This window comes from Drosophila ficusphila, unplaced genomic scaffold (assembly GCF_018152265.1).
Source record: "Drosophila ficusphila isolate 14025-0441.05 unplaced genomic scaffold, ASM1815226v1 contig_288, whole genome shotgun sequence".
NCBI lineage: Eukaryota > Metazoa > Arthropoda > Insecta > Diptera > Drosophilidae > Drosophila > Drosophila ficusphila.
In genome coordinates this window covers 1,143,882-1,165,366 of record NW_025064191.1, presented here as the reverse complement: position 1 = coordinate 1,165,366, position 21,485 = coordinate 1,143,882, and the positions used below count along the sequence as shown (strand labels likewise).

General features: G+C 42.4%; 2 protein-coding genes across 5 annotated transcripts; one reads left to right on the top strand and one right to left on the bottom strand.

The window, feature by feature from the left end:
• Nucleotides 1-34: 34 nt before the first annotated feature.
• Nucleotides 35-21,410, top strand: LOC108099137 (pneumococcal serine-rich repeat protein). Of its 2 annotated transcripts, none has more exons than XM_017202476.2 (12): nt 35-912; nt 10,009-11,401; nt 14,298-14,409; nt 14,752-15,025; nt 15,088-15,279; nt 15,380-17,893; nt 19,184-19,302; nt 19,359-19,496; nt 19,554-19,828; nt 19,890-19,978; nt 20,037-20,201; nt 20,263-21,410. In XM_017202476.2, exons 2-12 carry the CDS (start codon nt 10,302-10,304, stop codon nt 20,448-20,450), a joined length of 5,166 nt encoding a protein of 1,721 aa, XP_017057965.1. In that variant the 5' UTR covers nt 35-912; nt 10,009-10,301; the 3' UTR covers nt 20,451-21,410. The 2 variants fall into 2 exon arrangements, with proteins under 2 accessions (XP_017057965.1, XP_017057966.1); XM_017202477.2 differs by having other exon boundaries at nt 35-916.
• Nucleotides 932-3,544, bottom strand: LOC108099139. Of its 3 annotated transcripts, XR_001771912.1 has the most exons (3): nt 2,830-3,544; nt 2,385-2,779; nt 932-2,321 (listed from the first exon to the last, which is right to left on the bottom strand). XR_001771912.1 is itself a non-coding variant. In XM_017202478.1 (2 exons), exons 1-2 carry the CDS (start codon nt 3,031-3,033, stop codon nt 2,630-2,632), a joined length of 354 nt encoding a protein of 117 aa, XP_017057967.1. In that variant the 5' UTR covers nt 3,034-3,544; the 3' UTR covers nt 932-2,629. The 3 variants fall into 3 exon arrangements, 2 of the variants coding, with proteins under 2 accessions (XP_017057967.1, XP_017057968.1); XM_017202478.1 differs by having other exon boundaries at nt 932-2,779; XM_017202479.1 differs by having other exon boundaries at nt 932-2,753.
• Nucleotides 21,411-21,485: the final 75 nt, after the last annotated feature.

The following is a 21,485-nucleotide window of genomic DNA, read 5'->3' as shown; positions in this document are numbered from 1 at the left end:
CTTAACGCGTTAGGGATTACTTATGATTTCGTAAAGAGCCCATAAACTCGCCGAGCTACTCGTCATTCGAAAAAAAATCTCGAGTTCGTTTGACATGTTAACGCCTATCTTCGCGTAATTTGTTTTCGTTTTGGAATACAAAAAAAGGATCGAAAACGCCGAATAAAACGATATTGCTAGTTTGCCAGTTGTGGCAGTGCATAAAAAGTGTGTATGTACACCACAGTGAAGTGGGCGTTGGAGTACCCTTGTGTATTGAAAATTGCATATTGTATACATACTGTATGGGCGCGTCTCTTTTTGTTCCTTTGTGTGTGTATGTCGCAGTGTCTGCGTCCCGCCCCTTGGCTAAAGTTATTGCTGATAATAAGCATATTTAAATTTAAGAGCGATTCAAGATCGGCCAAATAACGAGCAGTATTCTGCTATAATATTGAAACAAGTGTCGTCGAATTGTGATTTCACGTCGCGAGTGAATTTTCGCACGCATACAGTCACCGTTGCTCGCAAACGCACATACACACAAGCAACGAAACGAGATTTTTCAAGTCGAGTCCATGGTTGTATGGGGCCTGTAGATGTAATTGTATAAGTTTCAGTGCTGGTGCTTGTGCAACTACAAAATTATTTTGTTTATTACTGGTCTAACTGTTACTCTGTACACTTTCCACAAAACAAACGGAAAGTAAGCAGCAGTAAGGTGTCTCTGTGGTGCCTCACAATTTCCACCTTCCAAAGTGTAAATCGCGGTGATAAATATAGGAATTTCGATTCGCCAATGCTTGTGAATTTAAAAGCGAAAAGCCACAAGTGAAAGTGACAGACCCTACTCATCTACGCTAATTGTCATCGCATCTTTGATACCCATTGGATTACATCGACTTTGCACCGCCAACTGGATCCCAAGGTTCTGTGAGTATGTGTTTTCGGACTATGTTTTGGACTACATGAATTCCTCGCCCCTGATAAGATATAAATAATTATATCTTCCTTTTTGATTTTGGTCCTCTGACTGCTAGAGCTTTTAAGAAGGGGAGATGTTGCTGACACTGCTAATGAGTTGAAGAACGTTGGGACTATGCGGAAGTCTTACCTTTGGGCAATATGGCAGGCTGCCCACGATTGTATTTATATCACTGGGTGTATCTCTATCTCCATTTCAGCGCATTTGCCATTTGTGCCCAGAGTCATTGATTTGTTGCCCTTTTTCGCCAGATCGTTAACTCGCGTTGACCGCTTTCGCCTTGTTGAGCAGGCGTTTTCAAATTCAATCTAAAGCAGTGCAGTCTCAAAGAAAACGCAAGTGCGTAACCACGCGAAGAGTGTTTGTAAATGCCAATGTGTATACAAAATTCAAAACCAAGTGAAGCCTGTTGTTTCGCCCTCGCACAGCTCCTGTCGCCCGGTCCTAGCTGTGCTTGACTTTAATTCAAAACCCTGCGAAGGTGTTCTCCGGATACAAGGGGCAACTTGGTGCTTAGGCTTTTTGTGAGGCCATGTGTTGTTATGTGGAGCGATTTTTTTGTGTAGCAAGCAACGAATAACCAGTCATCAGTGCACGGCGACCGAGATAAAAGGAGCAGCCAGTGGGACAGGGCAATTTAAGTGCAATTAAGTGACATAATCTCTCTCGACTTACCTGCCGCTGCACGTTGCGTCGGCAGACGCTTGTCAAATAGTTGAGTTAGTTAACCACTCCACAGGAAAATATCCAAAACGGGAATTTTTTAGAGCAGAAGGAAACCAGTTTTGATAGCTTTTCGATCACTAATCATATCATAGCACACGCTGTGAGACTGCAGGTTCAGCGCAAACTAAAGCCAAACACTTGTAGTGGTTTCAGCGCCGCTCTTTCTGTTTCCCAACTTGCTTGCGTAGCTGACTTGTTTCTTAAGCCAGCGATTATTAAAATTAACAATTCATTGACTGACAAACAGAAAGTGGCTGTCGAACAGATAGTCGCTGATACGGTATTTTTCTCGCGATCTGCTTCGCCTGCACAATTATTGAATTGTCAAATATCCTAATCTATCTATCTATTAGTTTTTACCTTTTTAAATTTATCCGAAATAATAACTAATATTGCTTTGCCAAAGACTATGGAAGGTCTTGACTCTTATCGGACCTTTTTTTTTAGGAATCTCAGCTGAGTGCTAGTTATTGTTTTAGCTTGAAGGATATATTAAATTTATTGATTCTGTAAAATATATATATATATATGTATATATATTAAACAAACAACTTTTAAATATTAAAAAATACTCGAAGCTCAGCAAGGGCCAATCACAATACAGCGAGACATCAGGAGCAAGTTCTTCATCCTTCCGTGCAAAAAGTGAAAGTGTAAAGATTTCGTTTTAATCTCCCTTTTTACAGCAACTCACGCGACGTGAAATTTTAAAATGCCATTTGACAAGCTGCTTGGTGTGTTGTTAGAATCTGGGCTGGTTCCCACAACTAACTTTACCAGTCAATTATGTACTTGTAGAACTCGTCGTTCTCACAGGATTGGCCAAACACCAGAAAGGAGGAAATTAAGTGTGGAGTAGAAAGTCGGAGAGTCTAATGTATATGTTCTCTGAGCTTCAGAAAACCGAACTAGTTTTTAATTTTCCAAGGCCCGGCGGGCCTACTTACGTCTTCGGCGCCTTGCCAAAGGACGTTTGTCGTATATGGGGCGACGCACTGCATCTGTTCCTTTCTGGCCATGCCGACTGCGGCGCAACAATCTGCGGCGCCGAGTTTTCCTTTGCCTGCGAGCCACGCGGGCCAAGATGCGCTAAGGTGAGAGAGCGTGAGCCAAGAGATCGTAGTGATTTAGTCTCTTACTTCTGGTTCGAACAGCCTCTTCTTGGCATTGCTCAGTGCATTCCAGTGGACAAGGCCCACCTGAAGTAAGCGGCGCACATCGTAGCTTCGGAAGACTTTCCGCTTTAGGTAGCGAAGGAAGTTGAGGTAGGGCAGTGGGGCTACCAGACTCGGGTCGTCCACGATCCCTGCGGCCCTAATCAGCTTCGGCGTGAGACGTGCCATAGGGCATGTAGCAAGGCCACTTGAAATACCTGAATGAATAGCTTCTTGATCCGATCACAAAGTAACAACAAAACCAAAAAGCCCAGCTTTTCTGACATGGTTGACGTGGGGAGTCAAAGATAAATTCAAGGCTGCTTGACTTTTAGAAACTATACATGTATTTCTTTTCGCAGTGCCTCCTCATTAAAACTAAATGCAATTCCAAAACAAAACGGAGCAATCAATTTCAGTCTATAGCTCACACTTTACAGTAGAATCCCGATTATCCGGATCAATTAAAACCATCGGTATTCCGTATAATCGAAAATCTGGATAACCGATTTCAAAGCAATTCAAATAATATTTTAATTTTAATAATTTTTTTATTATGTAATGGGTTTTACTTTGATAATACGATGGATAAAAAAGAGCTATAACGATAGATAATGAATTACATAATACCTATGTAATTTAAAATTTTGGTTGGAAATACAGTAGAATCCTGTTATAACGACTCCCCTTATCGTGTCCGTCCGGGTATTGTGACAAAAACTCGATGGCTTGATTGGTCCCCAGACAGACTTATACACTTCTATCCTTTTGCTTAGTGCGTCTTCCGGGTATAACTGTTGTAACTGCTGTAACTTGCTATAGAAAATTTTATCGAGTCCGGATAATCGGATGTTCGGATAATCGGGATTCTACTGTACCTCAAAAGCCTCTGCCCCTATAAAGACACGCTCACGACGCCCACAAAACACCACGCCTTATGCAGTTTATTTTCTGTGTCTGTCGCGCTTGCCAGCAGCGATCATTTATTCTGAATGGGATCTGCTTTTGAAAGCCGCTGATAAGGTACTTTGTGTACCGCACGACCAAAGTCCACACAGTGTGTGTACGCATTCTGAGACGCAAATGAATTTTATACTTGGGCACTAAAATGGGTAAACTATGGAGGCAAGGACTGGACTGTCGGATGTTATTTACTTCTACCGTCTCGTCGTTAGTATATTTTTTTTTCTAATCTTTTATGTTGCATACAATTATTGCATTGGGTCTGAGATTAACGAGTAAAGTTTTTCCACTTACGCACCTCTTGCATGTGTCGGTGTATTATTGTTCATATTAACTATGCTTTTGTGGCCAATCACTTTCGCTGGCTGCAGAACTTTCGATCTTCGTAAGCTATGATTGTAGCATTAGCTGCTTTTAATTTTGGACTGGTGAAAATACTAAGGGAAAATATTAGGTAGGGGATTGATGTGGAATCTAGTGGAACGATGCAATAGGAGATGGAGCCCTTACTTTTCTCCGCCCCAAAGACGACCACCCATTCATTGTGTAACCCAACTTTCTCTTAGCTGAAGATGGGAAACGGCCATTAGGCTTTCTCTCTTGCTCTTTGGCTGACTCGCTGTCCGCTCCTTAATGCAACGAAAAATTAATGTTGTGTGACAACTCCACTTACATACATACATATATTGCATTCGGGTTGGCTTCGGACCGCCGTTGTATCTGCTTAAAAAATCTGCCTGAAGGATTTATAAAGTGCTTAAATTCTCTAAAAGCGCAGAGTTGCTGTGACTTATAAATCAGTCCGCAATTTAACTAAAAGAATTCCGCAAACAGGCTACTTATGTATTTGAAAATCTTGGACCAAGGCAGTTGGATTTGAACAACTAGATATTGTAATTGGCTTTTTACGAAGATACAAATGTTAGTACGAGCTCACAGTGTACTGATCGGGCTCAGATTGTAAGCCCTCTCGTAATTGCAAGAGAGTAGAAAACTTGAAAAATCATTTCTATTAGCTAATAAAAAACAAAGATAGGGTACTTGTGTCTCAAAAGATAAGATAATTTTTTGTAAATTGATGTATTGGAATACTGTAGTAATTTGGGCTTGCTGTTGGTTTGCCTTCCAGTGAATGATCGAACTTGAACCCTGTTAAACTAGTTACACTGTGTCAATCGAGCTTACTAGTATTTACAAGTATCAACAGAGTCCGGAGTTTACTTTCGGGGAGCTTTAACGTTCATTCGTACTCAACGTGATTTCTTACCTTGATTGACGCGATTTGAATTCAATGTATTTCGATTCGCCTCGGTTCAGTTTGGTTCTACAGCGCCTTTGATAGTATTTTATTTTTGAAAAGTTATTCAACTAGGTACACGCGAGCGTGTGTGTGTACTCTTTGGCTGTCTGATTGGACTGACCTTGATAGCGCGTTCAAACAAGCTGGCACGTCGCATTCATGTTTCTCTCGGAGGGAGTCTGCTTGGAGCAGCAGCAAAAGTATCTGCCTCTAACTGCGTATATATTTGCGCCTAACTGCGATGTGTTTTGAGCAGTTTGCGGTTTATTAACCGCACAGGAACGGAATGTGAAACTCTAGATTTGCTAATGCAACTGCATTGTATTTTGATTAAAAACTCGAAAATCGGTTAGTTAAAATTTAAGAGATTGAGATATGATTTATCAGAGGAATAAAAGTCAAAGTGATTGTTACAACAAAACTGTCAAAACAACTTTTTGGCTTCTTTTAATTCCAGAGAAATATATTGTGCCCCTGGGTCACTAACACGAAAACCAAATCAAGTTTGGTAGAACAAGCTATGTTTTATGAAATTGTCTCGCGCCTTAGATTACAACCATCAAGCGCACCATTTAAACAATTTGCGATTATGCTGCAGCTGCAGCGATTGAAAGTTTGCCATTCGAAGTTTAAAAAGCAGCGACTAGCATTGAAAGGTCTTCGTTGCTCCCGCGTTTGTTGACAACTCTTGGATATAATGCCCCGTGCTCTTTGCGTTTGCCGAGCCACGGTGCAGATTACCAAACTGCCAAAACTCGGGAGTACGCAGAGCACTGCGCCGGGGAGCTGATTCCAAAAGGTTGCGCAAGCTGCAGCTGAGTTGGCGGTAGAGGTGGCTGAAAAACCGCTGGGGGAAATCGAACACATAACTGCAAGTAGTCGTATGCTGTTGAAGCCGCATGGCTCGTTTTCTTTTCTTTGAGCTTAAATCGTTTGAGCCTAGTTCGAACTAACTACTCTTTATTTTGTGACACAGAACAAGTCTGCGTTTGGCTTAAATTATTTATTTTTGCATTGACTTAATTTAATCGATTAAGTAAAGTTTCTTTTAATAGTACATAACCACTAGAAATTTTCTTTACAAGGAGGGTTATTTTTATACCCTTGCAGAGCAAAAGGCTATTATAATTTCAGTCAGAAGTTTGCAACGCAGTGAAGGAGACACCTCAGACCCCATAAAGTATATATATTCTTGATCAGCATCACGAGCAGAGTCGGAATACGTCTGTACGTCTGTACGTCTGTCCGTCTGTCCGTCTGTCCGTCTGTCCGTCTGTCCGTCTGTCCGTCTGTCTGTCTGTCTGTCTGTCCGTCTGTCTGTTTCTATGTAAACTAGTCTCTCAGTTTTAAAGGTATCTTGCTGAAACTTTCGCAAAAGGTGTGTAGTTATTGCACGCAGTATATAAGTCGGAACGAGCCGGATCGGCCGACTATATCGGATAGCTCCCATACGAGGGAATGAAATGAAAAATTCTAACGCCGTTGTTTTTGATCAGATCGAGTTGAATTCTTCAAGATGGCGTTTTCTAACTGTTATTGAATTTCGGATTAAATTTTATCAAAATCGGATAACACTATCATATAGCTGCCATAGGAGCGATCGAAAATTTATATAGATTTAATGGAAATAAATTGATAACATCGTTGTTTTTTATCGCACGAGCAAGATTTTTTGAACATCAAGTTTTTTAATAACCCTTATAATGAGAAAAAAGTTTCATAAAAATCGGAGTACTATATCATATAGCTGCCATAGGAAAGATCGAAAAATCTATATAGAAATAACGGAAAAAAAATTATAACATCGTTGTATTTCATCAGACAATCATGATTTTTGGAATATAGAGGTTTCTAATGACTCTTGAGTTACAAATTAAATTTCATCAAAATCGGACGACTATATCATATACAGTGGCTCACAGCTTAAAGTATGCAGTGCATACTTTTAACTTTAAACGCCCATAGCGGTAAAACTATAAGGAATATTGAAATGAACAAGGTGCCAAATGAAAGATTAACTTATTTAGAATAACGTAACAAAATCATTTATTTTCAAAAACGGCTTAAACACAAAAAAAAACTTTAAAAATGAAAAATACAGCTTATATTCAGCTCACAGCTTATTTTATGCAGTCTCAAAAATGTTCAAAAAATCAGGAAAAAACTGAAAAATATAACGTTTTTAATATTTGGTATGGTAACCATTGTTGTCAACGACATCTTTCAGCCTTTTCGGCATTGATTCAACCAATTTTTGGGTGACTTCTGACGAGATCTTTCCCCACTCCTTCATTAGGGCATCTTTTAAATCATTTTTGTTAGAAATATGGTAATTTCTAATATTATTATCCAAAATGGCCCATAAATTTTCAATAACATTGAGGTCCGGTGACTGAGCCGGCGTATCCACAACGTGAGGGCAATTGTACAGCAACCACATCCGCACAATTCCAGCCTTGTGCTTTGGATCATTATCCTGATAAAAGCGGAAATTGTCTTTTATTCCAAGATCCTCGGCACTTTGGACCAAATTGTCCTTTAATATTTGAAGGTATGCTTTTTTATCCATTGTCGATTCAATAAAAGTCAGTTTTCCAGGGCCAGCAGCTGACATACAGGCCCAAACCATCACGCTGCCACCGCCGTGCTTCACCGTTGCCTTCAGGTTCTTTGGTTCAAGCTCTGTATTGGACTTCCGCCATACATAAGCGTTCTGGAAAAGTGTGATATTTGCAGACGAATCCAAATTTAATATATTTGGATCAGACGGTAACGCTTATGTATGGCGGAAGTCCAATACAGAGCTTGAACCAAAGAACCTGAAGGCAACGGTGAAGCACGGCGGTGGCAGCGTGATGGTTTGGGCCTGTATGTCAGCTGCTGGCCCTGGAAAACTGACTTTTATTGAATCGACAATGGATAAAAAAGCATACCTTCAAATATTAAAGGACAATTTGGTCCAAAGTGCCGAGGATCTTGGAATAAAAGACAATTTCCGCTTTTATCAGGATAATGATCCAAAGCACAAGGCTGGAATTGTGCGGATGTGGTTGCTGTACAATTGCCCTCACGTTGTGGATACGCCGGCTCAGTCACCGGACCTCAATGTTATTGAAAATTTATGGGCCATTTTGGATAATAATATTAGAAATTACCATATTTCTAACAAAAATGATTTAAAAGATGCCCTAATGAAGGAGTGGGGAAAGATCTCGTCAGAAGTCACCCAAAAATTGGTTGAATCAATGCCGAAAAGGCTGAAAGATGTCGTTGACAACAATGGTTACCATACCAAATATTAAAAACGTTATATTTTTGAGTTTTTTCCTGATTTTTTGAACATTTTTGAGACTGCATAAAATAAGCTGTGAGCTGAATATAAGCTGTATTTTTCATTTTTAAAGTTTTTTTTTGTGTTTAAGCCGTTTTTGAAAATAAATGATTTTGTTACGTTATTCTAAATAAGTTAATCTTTCATTTGGCACCTTGTTTATTCCAATATTCCTTATAGTTTTACCGCTATGGGCGTTTAAAGTTAAAAGTATGCACTGCATACTTTAAGCTGTGAGCCACTGTAGCTGTCATATGAACAATATAAAAGTAATACAAAAATCGCCATAGATTTGATGTTGCTAGCCTTTATGTATTTTGTTTGACATATTTGATGACTGCAAGGGTATATAAGCTTCGGCTTGCCGAAGCTAGCTTCCTTTCTTGTTTTTATTTATTTTTTATTTTTATTTTTACTTGTCATTGAACTACAAAGTGATTGTGATTTATAATAAAAACAAGAAAGGAAGCTAGCTTCGGCAAGCCGAAGCTTATATACCCTTGCAGTCATCAAACAAATCGAACAAAATACATAAAGGCTAACAACCTCGAAGCTATGACGACTTTTCTATTAATTTTCCATATTTTCGACTGTTGTTCATATGGCAGCTATATGATATAGTTGTCCGATTTTTATGAAATTTTTTTCTCGGTTCAAGGGTAGTTCATAAAGTCGATGTGGTAAGAATCATGCCCGTGGAATAAAAAACAACAACGTTATGATTATTTTGCCATTATTTCTATATATATTTTTTGATCTTTCCTATGGCAGCTATATTGATAGGGTTATCCGATTTTGATAAAATTTAATCCGAAATTCAATAACCGTTAGAAAACGCCATCTTGAAGAATTCAAGTCGATCTGATCAAAAACAACGGCGTAATAATTTTTTATCCTTTATTTTTTTGACCTCTTGTATGGGAGCTATCCGATATAGTCGGCCGATCCGGCTCGTTCCGACTTATATACTGCGTGCAATAACTACACAACTTTTGGAAAAGTTTCAACACGATAGCTTTAAAACTGAGAGACTAGTTTACATAGAAACCGACAGGAGGACAGACGGACAGACAGACAGACAGACAGACAGACAGACGGACAGACGGACAGACGTACATACATATTTCGATTCAGATGGTGATGCTGATCAAGAATATATATACTTTATGGGGTCTGAGGTGTCTCCTTCACTGCGTTGCAAACTTCTGACTGAAATTATAATACCCTTTGCTCTGCAAGGGTATAATAAGTTATTAATTTCTTGCCACTTTCGAAACCCAAATATATGTATAGGACCTATGTATGTCTGTGGCATATGAAGTTAAAAGAATTTGCTACCGTCAAATGAACTCCCATGGTTTTAAGGCTCCGGTGCCACGCATAAGATAGAAAAGGACTTTCTTTTAAATAATGAAAAATTTTTCGTTAAGAACAATGAAATATGTTTGAGATTATGTTCTTGCAAGAGCCTGTGCATAATGCACCATGCGTGTAAAAGGAATACACCAAGGCGTTGGTTTTTAATTGATCGAAAATGACTAATTGACACCAATTTTGTTTATCTTTCCAGCGCGTCAACTGACGAGCAGCGCCTGCAACTACGACAACAACAAAAGGCCGTGGTGATATGGGGGCCGCCTGCTCCGCGCCAGTAAACAGAGGAGGCAAGGCGGATAGCTGAGAATTTGACCCATGACTCAGAGCAGAATATTTCACTTGAGAGCCCATAGCCGCGCAATGGAGCACGAGAGCAATTCCAAGGTTGTGCCACAAAGAGCTGCGTATCTAGCCATTTAAGACCACTTAATAAGCGAAGAAAGAACTCCCGCTGGAACCCTCCCCGCGTCGCAATCAAAAATCGAAATGAACTCCGTCATTTCTGCATTTAAAGGAAAAAAGAGCAGTGCGGCGAGCAGTAATCCGCCCAATGGCACGGCCAACGGCTCTGGTGCCGGAGAGAGCAAACAGAACCACGGCGGAGGACTCGTCGGCATGAACATCAGCATAGCCAGCGTGGGCAGCGGCTTGGCAAAAAAGAAGACGGTGGCTCAGAGCAGTGGCTACCAGTATCTGCGGCATATCCGCGAGATTGAGACCGCCAACAAGCTGCTCTCCCCCGTCGTGGTCGTGGCGGAGGACAGGCCAGCCGGCAAGACCGGCTCCGCGTCGGCGTTAGCGACAATGGCTGCAGGAGTAGATCTGGTGGACCACTGTATGCCGGCAACGGTGCGACTTTCCAATGCCGAGACGCTTTCCGACTTTAATATGAACGGAAAGTCAACCGAAGTCAGCGACAATGCGAACCTGGAGTTGGCTGACGCCTGGATTTGCCCACCGCCAGTTGGGGCGGCGGACGACGAAGACCTTTCCGAGCACTCGACTGCCGCCTGCACCAGCACCAGCAGCTCTAGCGAGCACAGCAACAGCACCGTGGTGCGCAGTCCCACGGTGGCGGAGAGCACCACTTCCCCCGTGTCCATGTCAGCATTCGCGTCCGCCACAATCAGCCATCCCGGTCCCGGTCACAGTCCCAGCCTGAGCCAACACAGCACCTCGTCCTCGGCCGCTTCCTGCGGGAGAAGAAGCCCGCACAGCCAGTCGTCGCTGGCCATCACCTGCGAGCCGCACTCGACATCCACCACCACGCTGTCTTCGCTGGGGTCGGAACTGGGCAACGGAAACGACACACCCGCCTTCTTAATCGCAGCCCCAGTCACGTTGGCGATTGGGGGCCAGATGCCCACAGCCAGCTCTGCGGCTAGTACACCCAAGCTCTCGCGCTATCCCAAGCCCCGTCTTAGCCTGAGCCGCGAGTTCAACTACTCCATGCCGTCGGTGCACGGGCGGCCCAATCTGAGTGTGGCGCAGTCACAGGGCGACATGGTCCCCGCCGCTTTGGGAAGTGCTGCAAATCCCCCAAAACGTATTTCCACGCACCAAAGAAACTTGAGTTTGGATTTCAGGTGAGTCCATTGCTGTCTCGTTTCTGCCATTTTTTACCCCTGAGATTCAGATTTTTCCAAGTTTCCGACGGTTTGCTTAAAAGTGTCTCAATACAGCAGTTCCATACCCCATAACTCGACCAACTTTTATCCGATTTCAATGTGGCATACCTCTAAACATTTGTGTTGGGATTCTTAAACGAACTGCATTCAAAGTTTTTCATTTCCTGGTGGTCGGTTCTTTTACCCCTACTCATGTCAGATTTTTCCAAGTTTCCGATGGTTTGCCATAAAGTGAAGCATAGCCTGGCTATGAAGCATAGCCTGGCTATGCGTATTTTAGTTAGAGTCGGAGAAAAGGAAGTGTAGTTTTTAAAAACCGCCCATCTTTTTTTTCATGGCGACCCAATAAAGTAGATACATTTTTCATATCAGTGTGTCTATGGCCAACACTACCAAAATACTCCTTGCTGTTGCAGGAAGCGTTTTGCAGTATATTCCAGTCTTTAGCTGTATTAAAAAACCTTGAACAATAAAGTAAATATTATTAGTAAATATTATTAGAAGAATTTTAGCATTATTTTTCGAAATTGTCTTGAGATTTGTGAAATATGTATGAAGAATAATAGGTTGATTTGTCATACAAAAACGCATTCTCTGTGCATGGCAAAAATATTTGCTGTGGTCTAGCCCCCTTCTCCCATAACCTTCAATATGGCCAACTTTTGCTTAACTAAAAAACAGTTAACGCCGCAGAAAAGCTGTGCTGCTGTATGCTGTCGGGCTTTGTGTATGTACACGAGCTGTGCTTCCGGACGGCGTGCCACACCCTGTCTTTGTTGGTGCGTGCGCCGGCAAAACGCTCCTGTGCGGATGTGGAACTGGGAACTGGGCCACCCCGTGTCACCTTACCGTAGGCAGAGCTCCTTTCGACAGGTATCGACCTCGTGATTGTGCTACTGCAGCTTCCCCTGCCAATTAAATTTCCCTAGCTTTCCTTTTTTTGATGTGGTCCTGACGTCCACGAGGACTTTTAATGAGTTTTTAAAGACTTTTATGAGTCTTTGAAAATGTAAAAATATTTTGATAAAAAACATTCGAAATTACTTAATTATTAATATTTATAGGTTTAGGTTTTTTGGTTTAAGATAAGGACAAGTTTTAAAGGTTAGTAATATTATATTAGGTTTGTGGCGTTGCGCTCTTTAGGTTAAGTAGGTAGTACTTTTTGTTTTACTACGATACATGTTTCTTTCTCTTAAGGCAGGTTCTCACCTTGTAGGGCCGACAAATGGCACTTTTTTAAAAAAATTGTTTTGAGAAAACGGTTAAAGATAAAAAGCTGAAATTTTTAACTTTATTTGAAAAGATTTTTATTTTGCGAAAAATAAATTTCAAAATTGAGAAATCAAAAAGGGGCGGGAGGGGGGTCATTGCTCAGTTGCGGCATTTCGGCAAAAAGGTGTCCCGCTTACGGAAGTGATTCAGCCAAAACGGGTAATCGGAAACGTTTTAAAAGTCATCAACCTTTTGCTGGAAATGGCAATACAATTTTGAATAGTTTCCAGGATAATGAATTTCCTTGAAAAGGCTTAGCAATGCATTTTGGAACAGGATAGGTTCTGAACTGCCAGAGAGCAGCCTTTAATTGGGCTTATTTCGCGGTGGACTTACGTAATCCCAGGTACGTGATGTGTGGACTTGGCAATAGGCATAAGAAGCAGGCAGGGCCCATCAAAACCCACGACTGAGGCAAGCCCCTAAGCAAGCATTGAATACTCGGCGAATTAATGCAAATGCGTAAATGATTGTCACAACAACACAATTAGCGCGGCTTGGTATGCCCGGAATTCGCTTGGTACACCAGTCGAGTGCACGAGCCCAGCTTGCAATCTCAGCATTATCGACGAGAGGTCTTCAACTACAGCCACATGCTAGACAGGCCGTCAGCGATGTGGCCACCGCCGAGAGATGGAACACGACAAGTGACCCGCATGCGAAATGAGATGGAGGGAGATGGCGGCTGGCACCGCGCCAGTTAATCGTTAACGGTCTCTCTGTAGAGTGCCCGTGGACCGGGTTCCAGGACCAGGGAGCACCCGCTAAAAACTCCTCTGACCCAGCTGATAATCTTCTGCTGCTGATTTACTGCTGTTTCCTGTTGCTTTTTATTGTTTAACCCGCAGTAAATATGGGTACGCAGGTGCAAAGCGCACCCTCTCCTTCCCGTCGAAGGTCGCGTTCCCTGTGGAATTCCCAAAGGGCATGGCAGGCCAGGCCGGCTAACAAACTTGCGCGCTCGTCGTGCCGCCAGATTGCTGTTCGCGTAATACTCCACACTTAAGATAAGGCTTCTCGAGCAGACACCTGAGATAGCGACTTTTAGATCCACCCTCGCAATTTAAGGGGGAACCGCCGGAGCTTTTGACGACGTCATCGCATTAACGATTCGGACTCGGCTCGTCACGAGCTTTGGTTCAACCCCCGAGCTCAGTCAGCGACCAGCTGTCAACAAAGGCCCCATAACCGAAAGCTGCTCGATTAGTCAGTCATTGTGGGCTGTGAGTGCTCGACATAGCTTTTGCTCGCCGACTTGCCGACTCCCTGATTCGCCCGTTCGCCGAACCTTTTTGTATTCACTTTGCTGTGCTTCAACTTATTTATGTTTTACTCGCATTGTTCTCGGCCTGGTATGTGAATCTTGCTAATTTAATTTGAAGGGAATCGCTGGATTTATCGCCCAGCCAAATGGCTCGAAGCGATATGATAACTGCGACGTAGCGTACTCGTATAATGTTTTCCTGGTGTGTGTGTCTGAGTGGTCAAACATGTTCAAGCACCTTGTTTAACCACAACAGATGCATTGATTTTTTTACGTTCTAATGCGCCTTCTGGTTTCTTTTCTTTTCGTTTGCAGGTCCATGGGCATACTGCTGCCGCCCGTCTCGCAGGTGACCAATACTCGTATCAATCACACGCAGCACCACCGTAATCGCAGCCTCGACAGCGCCCTGCAACGCATTCCGGAGGTAAGTAGTAGAGCCCGAGACAAATTGTGGCAATTAGCTTTTACCCGGACCAAAACACAAACCCTAACCTGCACCGCGTAACCTTGTCGACCGCGAATGCACATACGCAAACTCGAAACACATACATGCGCGCAGCAAAACCTGGAAAGTTTTTGTTTATTTATATTTTTATCGCTTCGTTGCTGGCATTGTTATTCACTTTTGCACTTACTCTAGTGCTAAATATTTGTGTATTTTTGCCTTTATCAGAACCACCAGCTTTTAACTATAACAAAGACCGGGCTGCAGTTTGATTAAAACTATCCCTAACCTCATATAAAACAACACCTATCTCTCGTTCAGGTCGAAGTATCATCTCCAAATGCTGAAGGTGAGAACACGTTCTGCTCCCCGTCCATTCTTGGTGCGAATATGTGCTCGAAGATTGCCACGACTGCGGCAAGTGTATCGGCAGCCCTCTCCCCTCCAGCCACGCCCACGCCGGCCATGACGTCTGTAGCCACTTCGACGGCGCACTCGCCAACGACTGCGGCAACCAAGGAACACACGGAACACCCAGTACCGAAGCAACAGCGACCTATCTGTTTGCAAGCTGCTGGCAGGTCTAGTACCGTCGGTAAGATCCACGTCTGAGGCAGGTCGTCTGTCCTATATTAACTTTCCACCAATCAATTTCAGTTGTGGAGTCCTGTCCAGTGCTGCGAGTACGGCCCAAATCCAGCGAGTCCGTTGCGACCAACGGACAGGAGATAATCGGGACGATGGTCGGCGGCACTGGCAACGGCGGTCATAGCAGCAACAATAGCTGCAGCAGCGCCGGCAGCAGTAAAAAGCGGGAAGATCTCACCAGTCTCGGATCGGATGACTCGGGTAAGTGCGAGCAAGCGGTTCGGGTCGATCAGTCGTGCCTTTTGCTTTTCTGTACAACAATGTGAGAAATCTCTCATTCATACACTTAACCTGCCTTCAGGCATCATCTGTGGCTCAGAGTCGGACCAAATATCGCTGAACCGCATATGCCAGTCACATGAATCGCTCGATTCGGGTGAGATGGATGCGGACGCTGATGCGGATGCCGATGCAGAGGAGGAGTGCGTTGACCTTATGGAGACGACGTCCATCGACGAGGAGTACAACATAATGCAACCGGAACATCTCTGCTTCTTTCCCCCACATGCCTCTTCCACCGAACAAGACTGTCGAACGCTGCGTCCTTCTCGCAAACAGAAGCGCCCGCAGCAGCCGGCCCTGGAACAAGCCAGTGTATTGTCCCAAGAACTGCACCATAAAGGACTCACTGCGGATGCTGGCGTCGACGCCCGAACAAGGTACCGCGTAATGAACATGTCCCAGGCTGCCATCAACGTAGAACTTGGCGCTACTTCCAATGAAATCGAACCAGTGGTGCACGACAATGAAATAGTCCAGAGTCACACTGCGGATGCAGATTTGCCGAATCTAGTAAAGGCATCACCAAGTGCGGCATCGAGAGCACCAGCGGCGCCATCGACAACCACCACGCCAACCGCTACTCCCACACCAACGGAGAGCTCTAAGAACGACCCAGTGCTGTTCAAAAACTTTTTCGGTGCCACCAAAAATGCGATTTTCCGTACGGCCCAAAGCATTATAGAAAACCACGAGAAGAAGAATGCTGCCAAGCAAAAGGAGCAACCTGATCACTCTGCCACTGCGGCCATATTAAGTTCACCCAGCGGAGGCAGTATTTCTCAACATGACCAAGTCAAGTCTCCCACTGACATTTCAAAAAAAAAGGAATTTTTTAGCCTGCTAACGTCGAATTCAAGCAAAAAGGCCGCCGCTGCTGCGGCTGCGGCAGCTGCGAGCTCCGTTGTTAACACGCCTGTCGCTACACCCACGGAATCATTAGCAGCAACAGCGGACCTTAAGTTTCAACAACCGTCCGACTCATCTGCAGACTCAAAGGTGAAGGAGCGAACGCTAAACTTGCGCCTTCCCGGAGCCGATAGCGAAGCCAGTGAACAAGCTCTGGCAAAGTCTTCTTCAATCAACTCCTTACACAAACTAAAGTTGCCTGTTCCTGGTGTCGTCAAGTACTTTATCAGCGAGAGAGCGCCCGTGACGGACTTGCTGCAAAAGCCAGAGAAAGGTCAGAGCGGCCTTTTACGTTTCTTCGAGTCGCCAGTCTTCAATATCCATTTCGCCGTGCACTACCTATTTTACTCTAAAGAACCGGGAGTTCTTAGCTTTATTGGAAATAAGATCTTTAGCTTTCCCGACCAGGAAGTCGATCTCTACATACCGCAACTGATCGTCATGTACATTCAAATGGATGAACTAGCCGAAGTTTTGGATCCGTATCTGACCATTCGGTGTCGCAAGTCCGTTGACTTCTCGCTTAAGTGTCTGTGGCTCTTGGAGGCCTACAACTACCAGGTGGACCCGCTGGGGAATTCTATCAGCAACTCCCGAAAAACTAAACTGGCACTCATGAAGGAGATATTCTCCAAGAAGGAGCAGAAGCAGTCCCAAAACGAAGTTAAGTATGCAGCCACGGCAGGCAACGGGGAACCGAGAACATTAGCTGCATTTACCAAAAAGACACACCACCGTTCCCAGTCCGATGCCACTGTGCTGCTAGCAGACTCGCGCTCGCCTCACATGCTTAGCATATCCCAACGCATTTACCAGCAGCCACCCTACACCACGCAAACCCTTGCACCCACTCCCGCCAAACTGTGTCTCGGTGACCTAACCTCAGGACACGCCTTCGACAACGGCTGCACCTGCTTCGAGTCGGTACGGGGCCAAGTGAACGGCCTTCTCGGGCAGAGGACACTTTGCAGTTGTGGTGCTCCAAAGACGGCGCCCCAGAAGGAGTTTATGAAGGCGCTAATAAACGTAGGTAAAAATCTTACTTCGCTGTCTTCTAAAGCGGAAAAGACTTCAGCGCTGCGAATGTTCCTTAACTTGATCAACAAGAACTTGCCCGCCAGAGTCTGGCTTCCGCTCTACTCGGATATTTCGCACCATGTCGTTCGCATAACAGAGGAAAAGACTGCTGTTTTAAACTCGAAGGACAAGACTCCATACATTATCTACGTGGAAGTGGTCGAGGTTCCCGACATTTACACTTCTCCCCTGATACCAAAGATGATGCCTTCGCTGCGGCACACCAAAAGCGAAGAGCATCTAGAGGGGTCCTGTCTGAACTCGCACCAGCACCTGAGCTGCAGCCGCACTTCCAGCTGTAGCAGTAGTCAGCAGGGCTCAAGCTGCCGAAGGAAAAAGACGGCAGAACTGGATGGCGGCTGCGGCGACGCTGGTTCAGTGAACTGCTACGGCAACACATTGTCATTGGGTGGGCTTCAGCTCCAGGAGGATGATGTTTGGTCGCAGGAAGACGACGAAATTACAGCGCAGTACCTTAACATGAGCAAAGTGAGCGAGCGGGATACTATTTCACAGATGTCGTTGGACTCTTGCGATTCACGAGACCAAGGTTAGTGTTAAATTTTTTAATGTGCATCAAGTTAGCAGAACATCAAGGTTTTTATACCCTTGCAGAGCAAAGGGTATTATAATTTTGGCCAGAAGTTTGCAACGTAGTGAAGGAGACACCTCAGACCCCATAAAGTATATATTCTTGATCAGCATCACAATCTGAATCGAAATACGTCTGTACGTCTGTCCGTCTGTCCTCCTGTCCGTTTCTGCCCAAACTAGTCTCTCAGTTTTAAAGCTATCTTGCTGAAACTTTCCCAAAAGGTGTGTAGTTATTGCACGCAGTATATAAGTCGGAACAGGCCGGATCGGGCGACTATATCGGATAGCTCCCATACAAGAGATTAAAATAAAAAATTCTAACGCCGTTGTTTTTGATCAGATCGACTTGATTTCTTCTAGATGGCGTTTTCTGACCACTATTGAATTTCTGATAAAATTTTATCAAAATCGGATAACTCCACCATATAGCTGTCATACAAAAGATGAAAAAATATATATATAAATAATGAAAAAAATTATAACGTCGTTGTTTTTAATCCCACGAGCATGATTTTTAAAACATGGAATTTTTCAATAACCCTTAAATCGAGAAAAAATTTCATTAAAATCCGACAACGTTATCATATAGCGGCCATAGGAAAGATCGAAAAATCTATATAGAAATATGTGAAATAAAATTAAACCATCGTTGTTCTTCATCAGACAAGCATAATTTCTGGAATATCGAGTTTTCTAACTGCTCTTGAATTGCATATTAAATTTCATCAAAATCGGACAACAATATCATATAGCTGCCATACGAACAATAGTCGAAAATATGGAAAATGAATAGAAAAATCGTCATAGTTTCGATGTTGTTTAGGTCTTATGCATTTTGATCGACATATTTGATGACTGCAAGGGTATATAAGCTTCGGCTTGCCGAGGCTAGCTTCCTCTCTAGTTTTTAAATAAAAAATCTAAAAATTGAGCGGCAAATTTGATTCTTTCACGAATAATTTACGGATAATTAACGGGAAATTCTTGTAAAAAAAAAAAATTAAAAAAGTTTAATATTAGTGGGTTGTCTTGCCAAGTTGATATCAACTTAGCAGAACACCCAATAATTTTTAAAAAAATTAAGCGGCAAATTTTTTTCTTTCACGAATAATTTACGGATAGTAAACGGCAAATTATGAGAAAGAAAAAAAATTTAAATATCAAAAGTTGTTCTGCTAACTTGATGCACAAAATTTTGTACTAATTGACCCAGGTGTTCAAAGATTGCTGACATTATGTTTGACAGGTCCACCCATTGTCTTTAACATTGGCGACGTGCGCCTGCGACATTGCAGCAACTTAAGCTGCGAAAACACAAAATCCTTTAGCAATGACCCAGAAGATCCCTCGGCAGCAGCCCTAAAGGTATACACTTTCATTTTGGGCTCTGAACTTAATCTTATATTTATCGAACCTTTAAGGAACCATGGCACGAAAAGGAAAAGCTCATTCGTGAGTCTTCGCCCTACGGCCATTTATCAAATTGGAGGCTGCTTTCCGCCATTGTCAAGTGCGGCGACGATTTACGCCAGGAACTTATGGCTACTCAATTGTTACAGGTATGAAAACTATAGATACACAAACAGAAATCCCACCAAAGGCGGTTTTATTTTCAGATGTTTAAAATAATATGGCACGAAGAACATGTGGATCTTTGGGTGCGCCCGTACAAGATAGTTTGCCTGTCGAATGATAGTGGTCTTATTGAGCCTATCCTCAACACTGTCTCTCTGCACCAAATTAAGAAGAACTCCAACAAATCACTAAGAGATTATTTTATCGATGAGTACGGCACACCCACTGGAGAGACTTTCCGCCGGGCACAGAAGAATTTTGTCCAAAGCTGTGCAGCTTACTGTCTAATCTCGTATCTGTTGCAAGTCAAGGACAGGTAAGAGTACATTTCATTGTCGTGGGATTTGTTTTTAATGACGCCTCTTAATTTCATTAAGGCATAACGGAAACATACTTTTCCACTCGGATGGGCACATCATACACATTGACTTTGGATTCATTCTGAGTATTTCTCCAAAAAACTTGGGTTGGTATTTTATCGATGATTTCTAAACGTACAGCTTATTTAAAACTGGGCTTTACAGGATTCGAACAATCACCTTTTAAGCTTACACCGGAATTCGTTGAAGTCATGGGGGGCACCAGCTCGGAGCATTGGCGTGAATTTAATAGGCTCCTGTTAGTTGGCATGATGTCTGCCCGAAAGCATATGGATCGTATTATAAACTTTGTAGAAATTATGCGCAGCAGTGAGTTCGGAATGGAAATGGCTAAAAATTATTGCTGCAATAATAATTTTTTTTTCCACAGATGCTCATTTGCCGTGCTTTAAAAATGGATGCTCCGGAACCGTACAGAATCTCCGCAAACGCTTTCATATGAATTTGACCGAGCAAGAAATGGAACGAAAAGTTGAGCAGCTTGTACAAGACTCGTTGAAGAGTCTTTCAACTAAACTGTACGATGGTTATCAGTATTATACGAATGGCATATTGTGAGAAAGATTTTTCATGAAGATCTAAGTATGAAGTTGGATTGAAATTGCCAAGCTGGTAACCAAAATTATGGACTGACTTTTTGTAAAGGAATTATTGTATATTATATAATATGTAATTATCAGCGACAAAAGCAAAAAGAATGAAATTGTACCAAACATAAATCTGTTATCGTAGCTTAAATCGTTCGTTGTATGCGTTCGCGTTGTTGAATTAGCGTAATGTGTATGTTGTCTAGCTGTTAAGAAAAAGTGTAGATGTTTTGATTGTAATTTTAGTTTGTCTGAGTGAGAACTCGAGTGTCGGTCTGTTGTTACATTTTGAATTCATAATTTACTACTTGTATATACATAACAATTTCAATATCTGTGCATACATTTCATTAACTTGTTTGATTGATACTCTTATCTATTCAACCTTATCTACATTTTATACCATGGCGCTTTTTCACTAGTTAGCAATTAATTCCAATATTTAGTTATAAGTTAAACACTAATGCCAAGTTGCTGCAACTTAAAATTGTAATACAGCAATATCACCATTAAGAATATCTATTAAACTATAAAACAATTTAACATAATTTTTAAAAATAAATATGCCACGATTGTAAGTACACAGAAATGAATGAAAACTTCAAATCGCCGTCAACTTTGTTTACACTTGCCTATTTAACCATTTATAACAAAATTATAAAATCCTTTTGAATATCCAACTTAATCTACTTTTAAGCTAGTGTGGCAAGGAATGAAAATCAAAGCATACGAAACAGTACTAAAACAAATAGCTAGACACTGAAAGTGAAAAATTTCAAGTTTGTATAAATAAGGAACACGTTTAAAATATTGCATACACGTGTGTATATTTAAATTAAGTTACACGCAAACAAACTTTAGCTACAAGTATTTGAAAATGTATAAGAATATTTCTACGATTTATTAATAAAATGCGACTAAAATAAAACAGCTTATTGATATACTTCATACTTTACAAATATATATGTATATCATTTGATAACCGCAAGTATTACCCGATTTAATA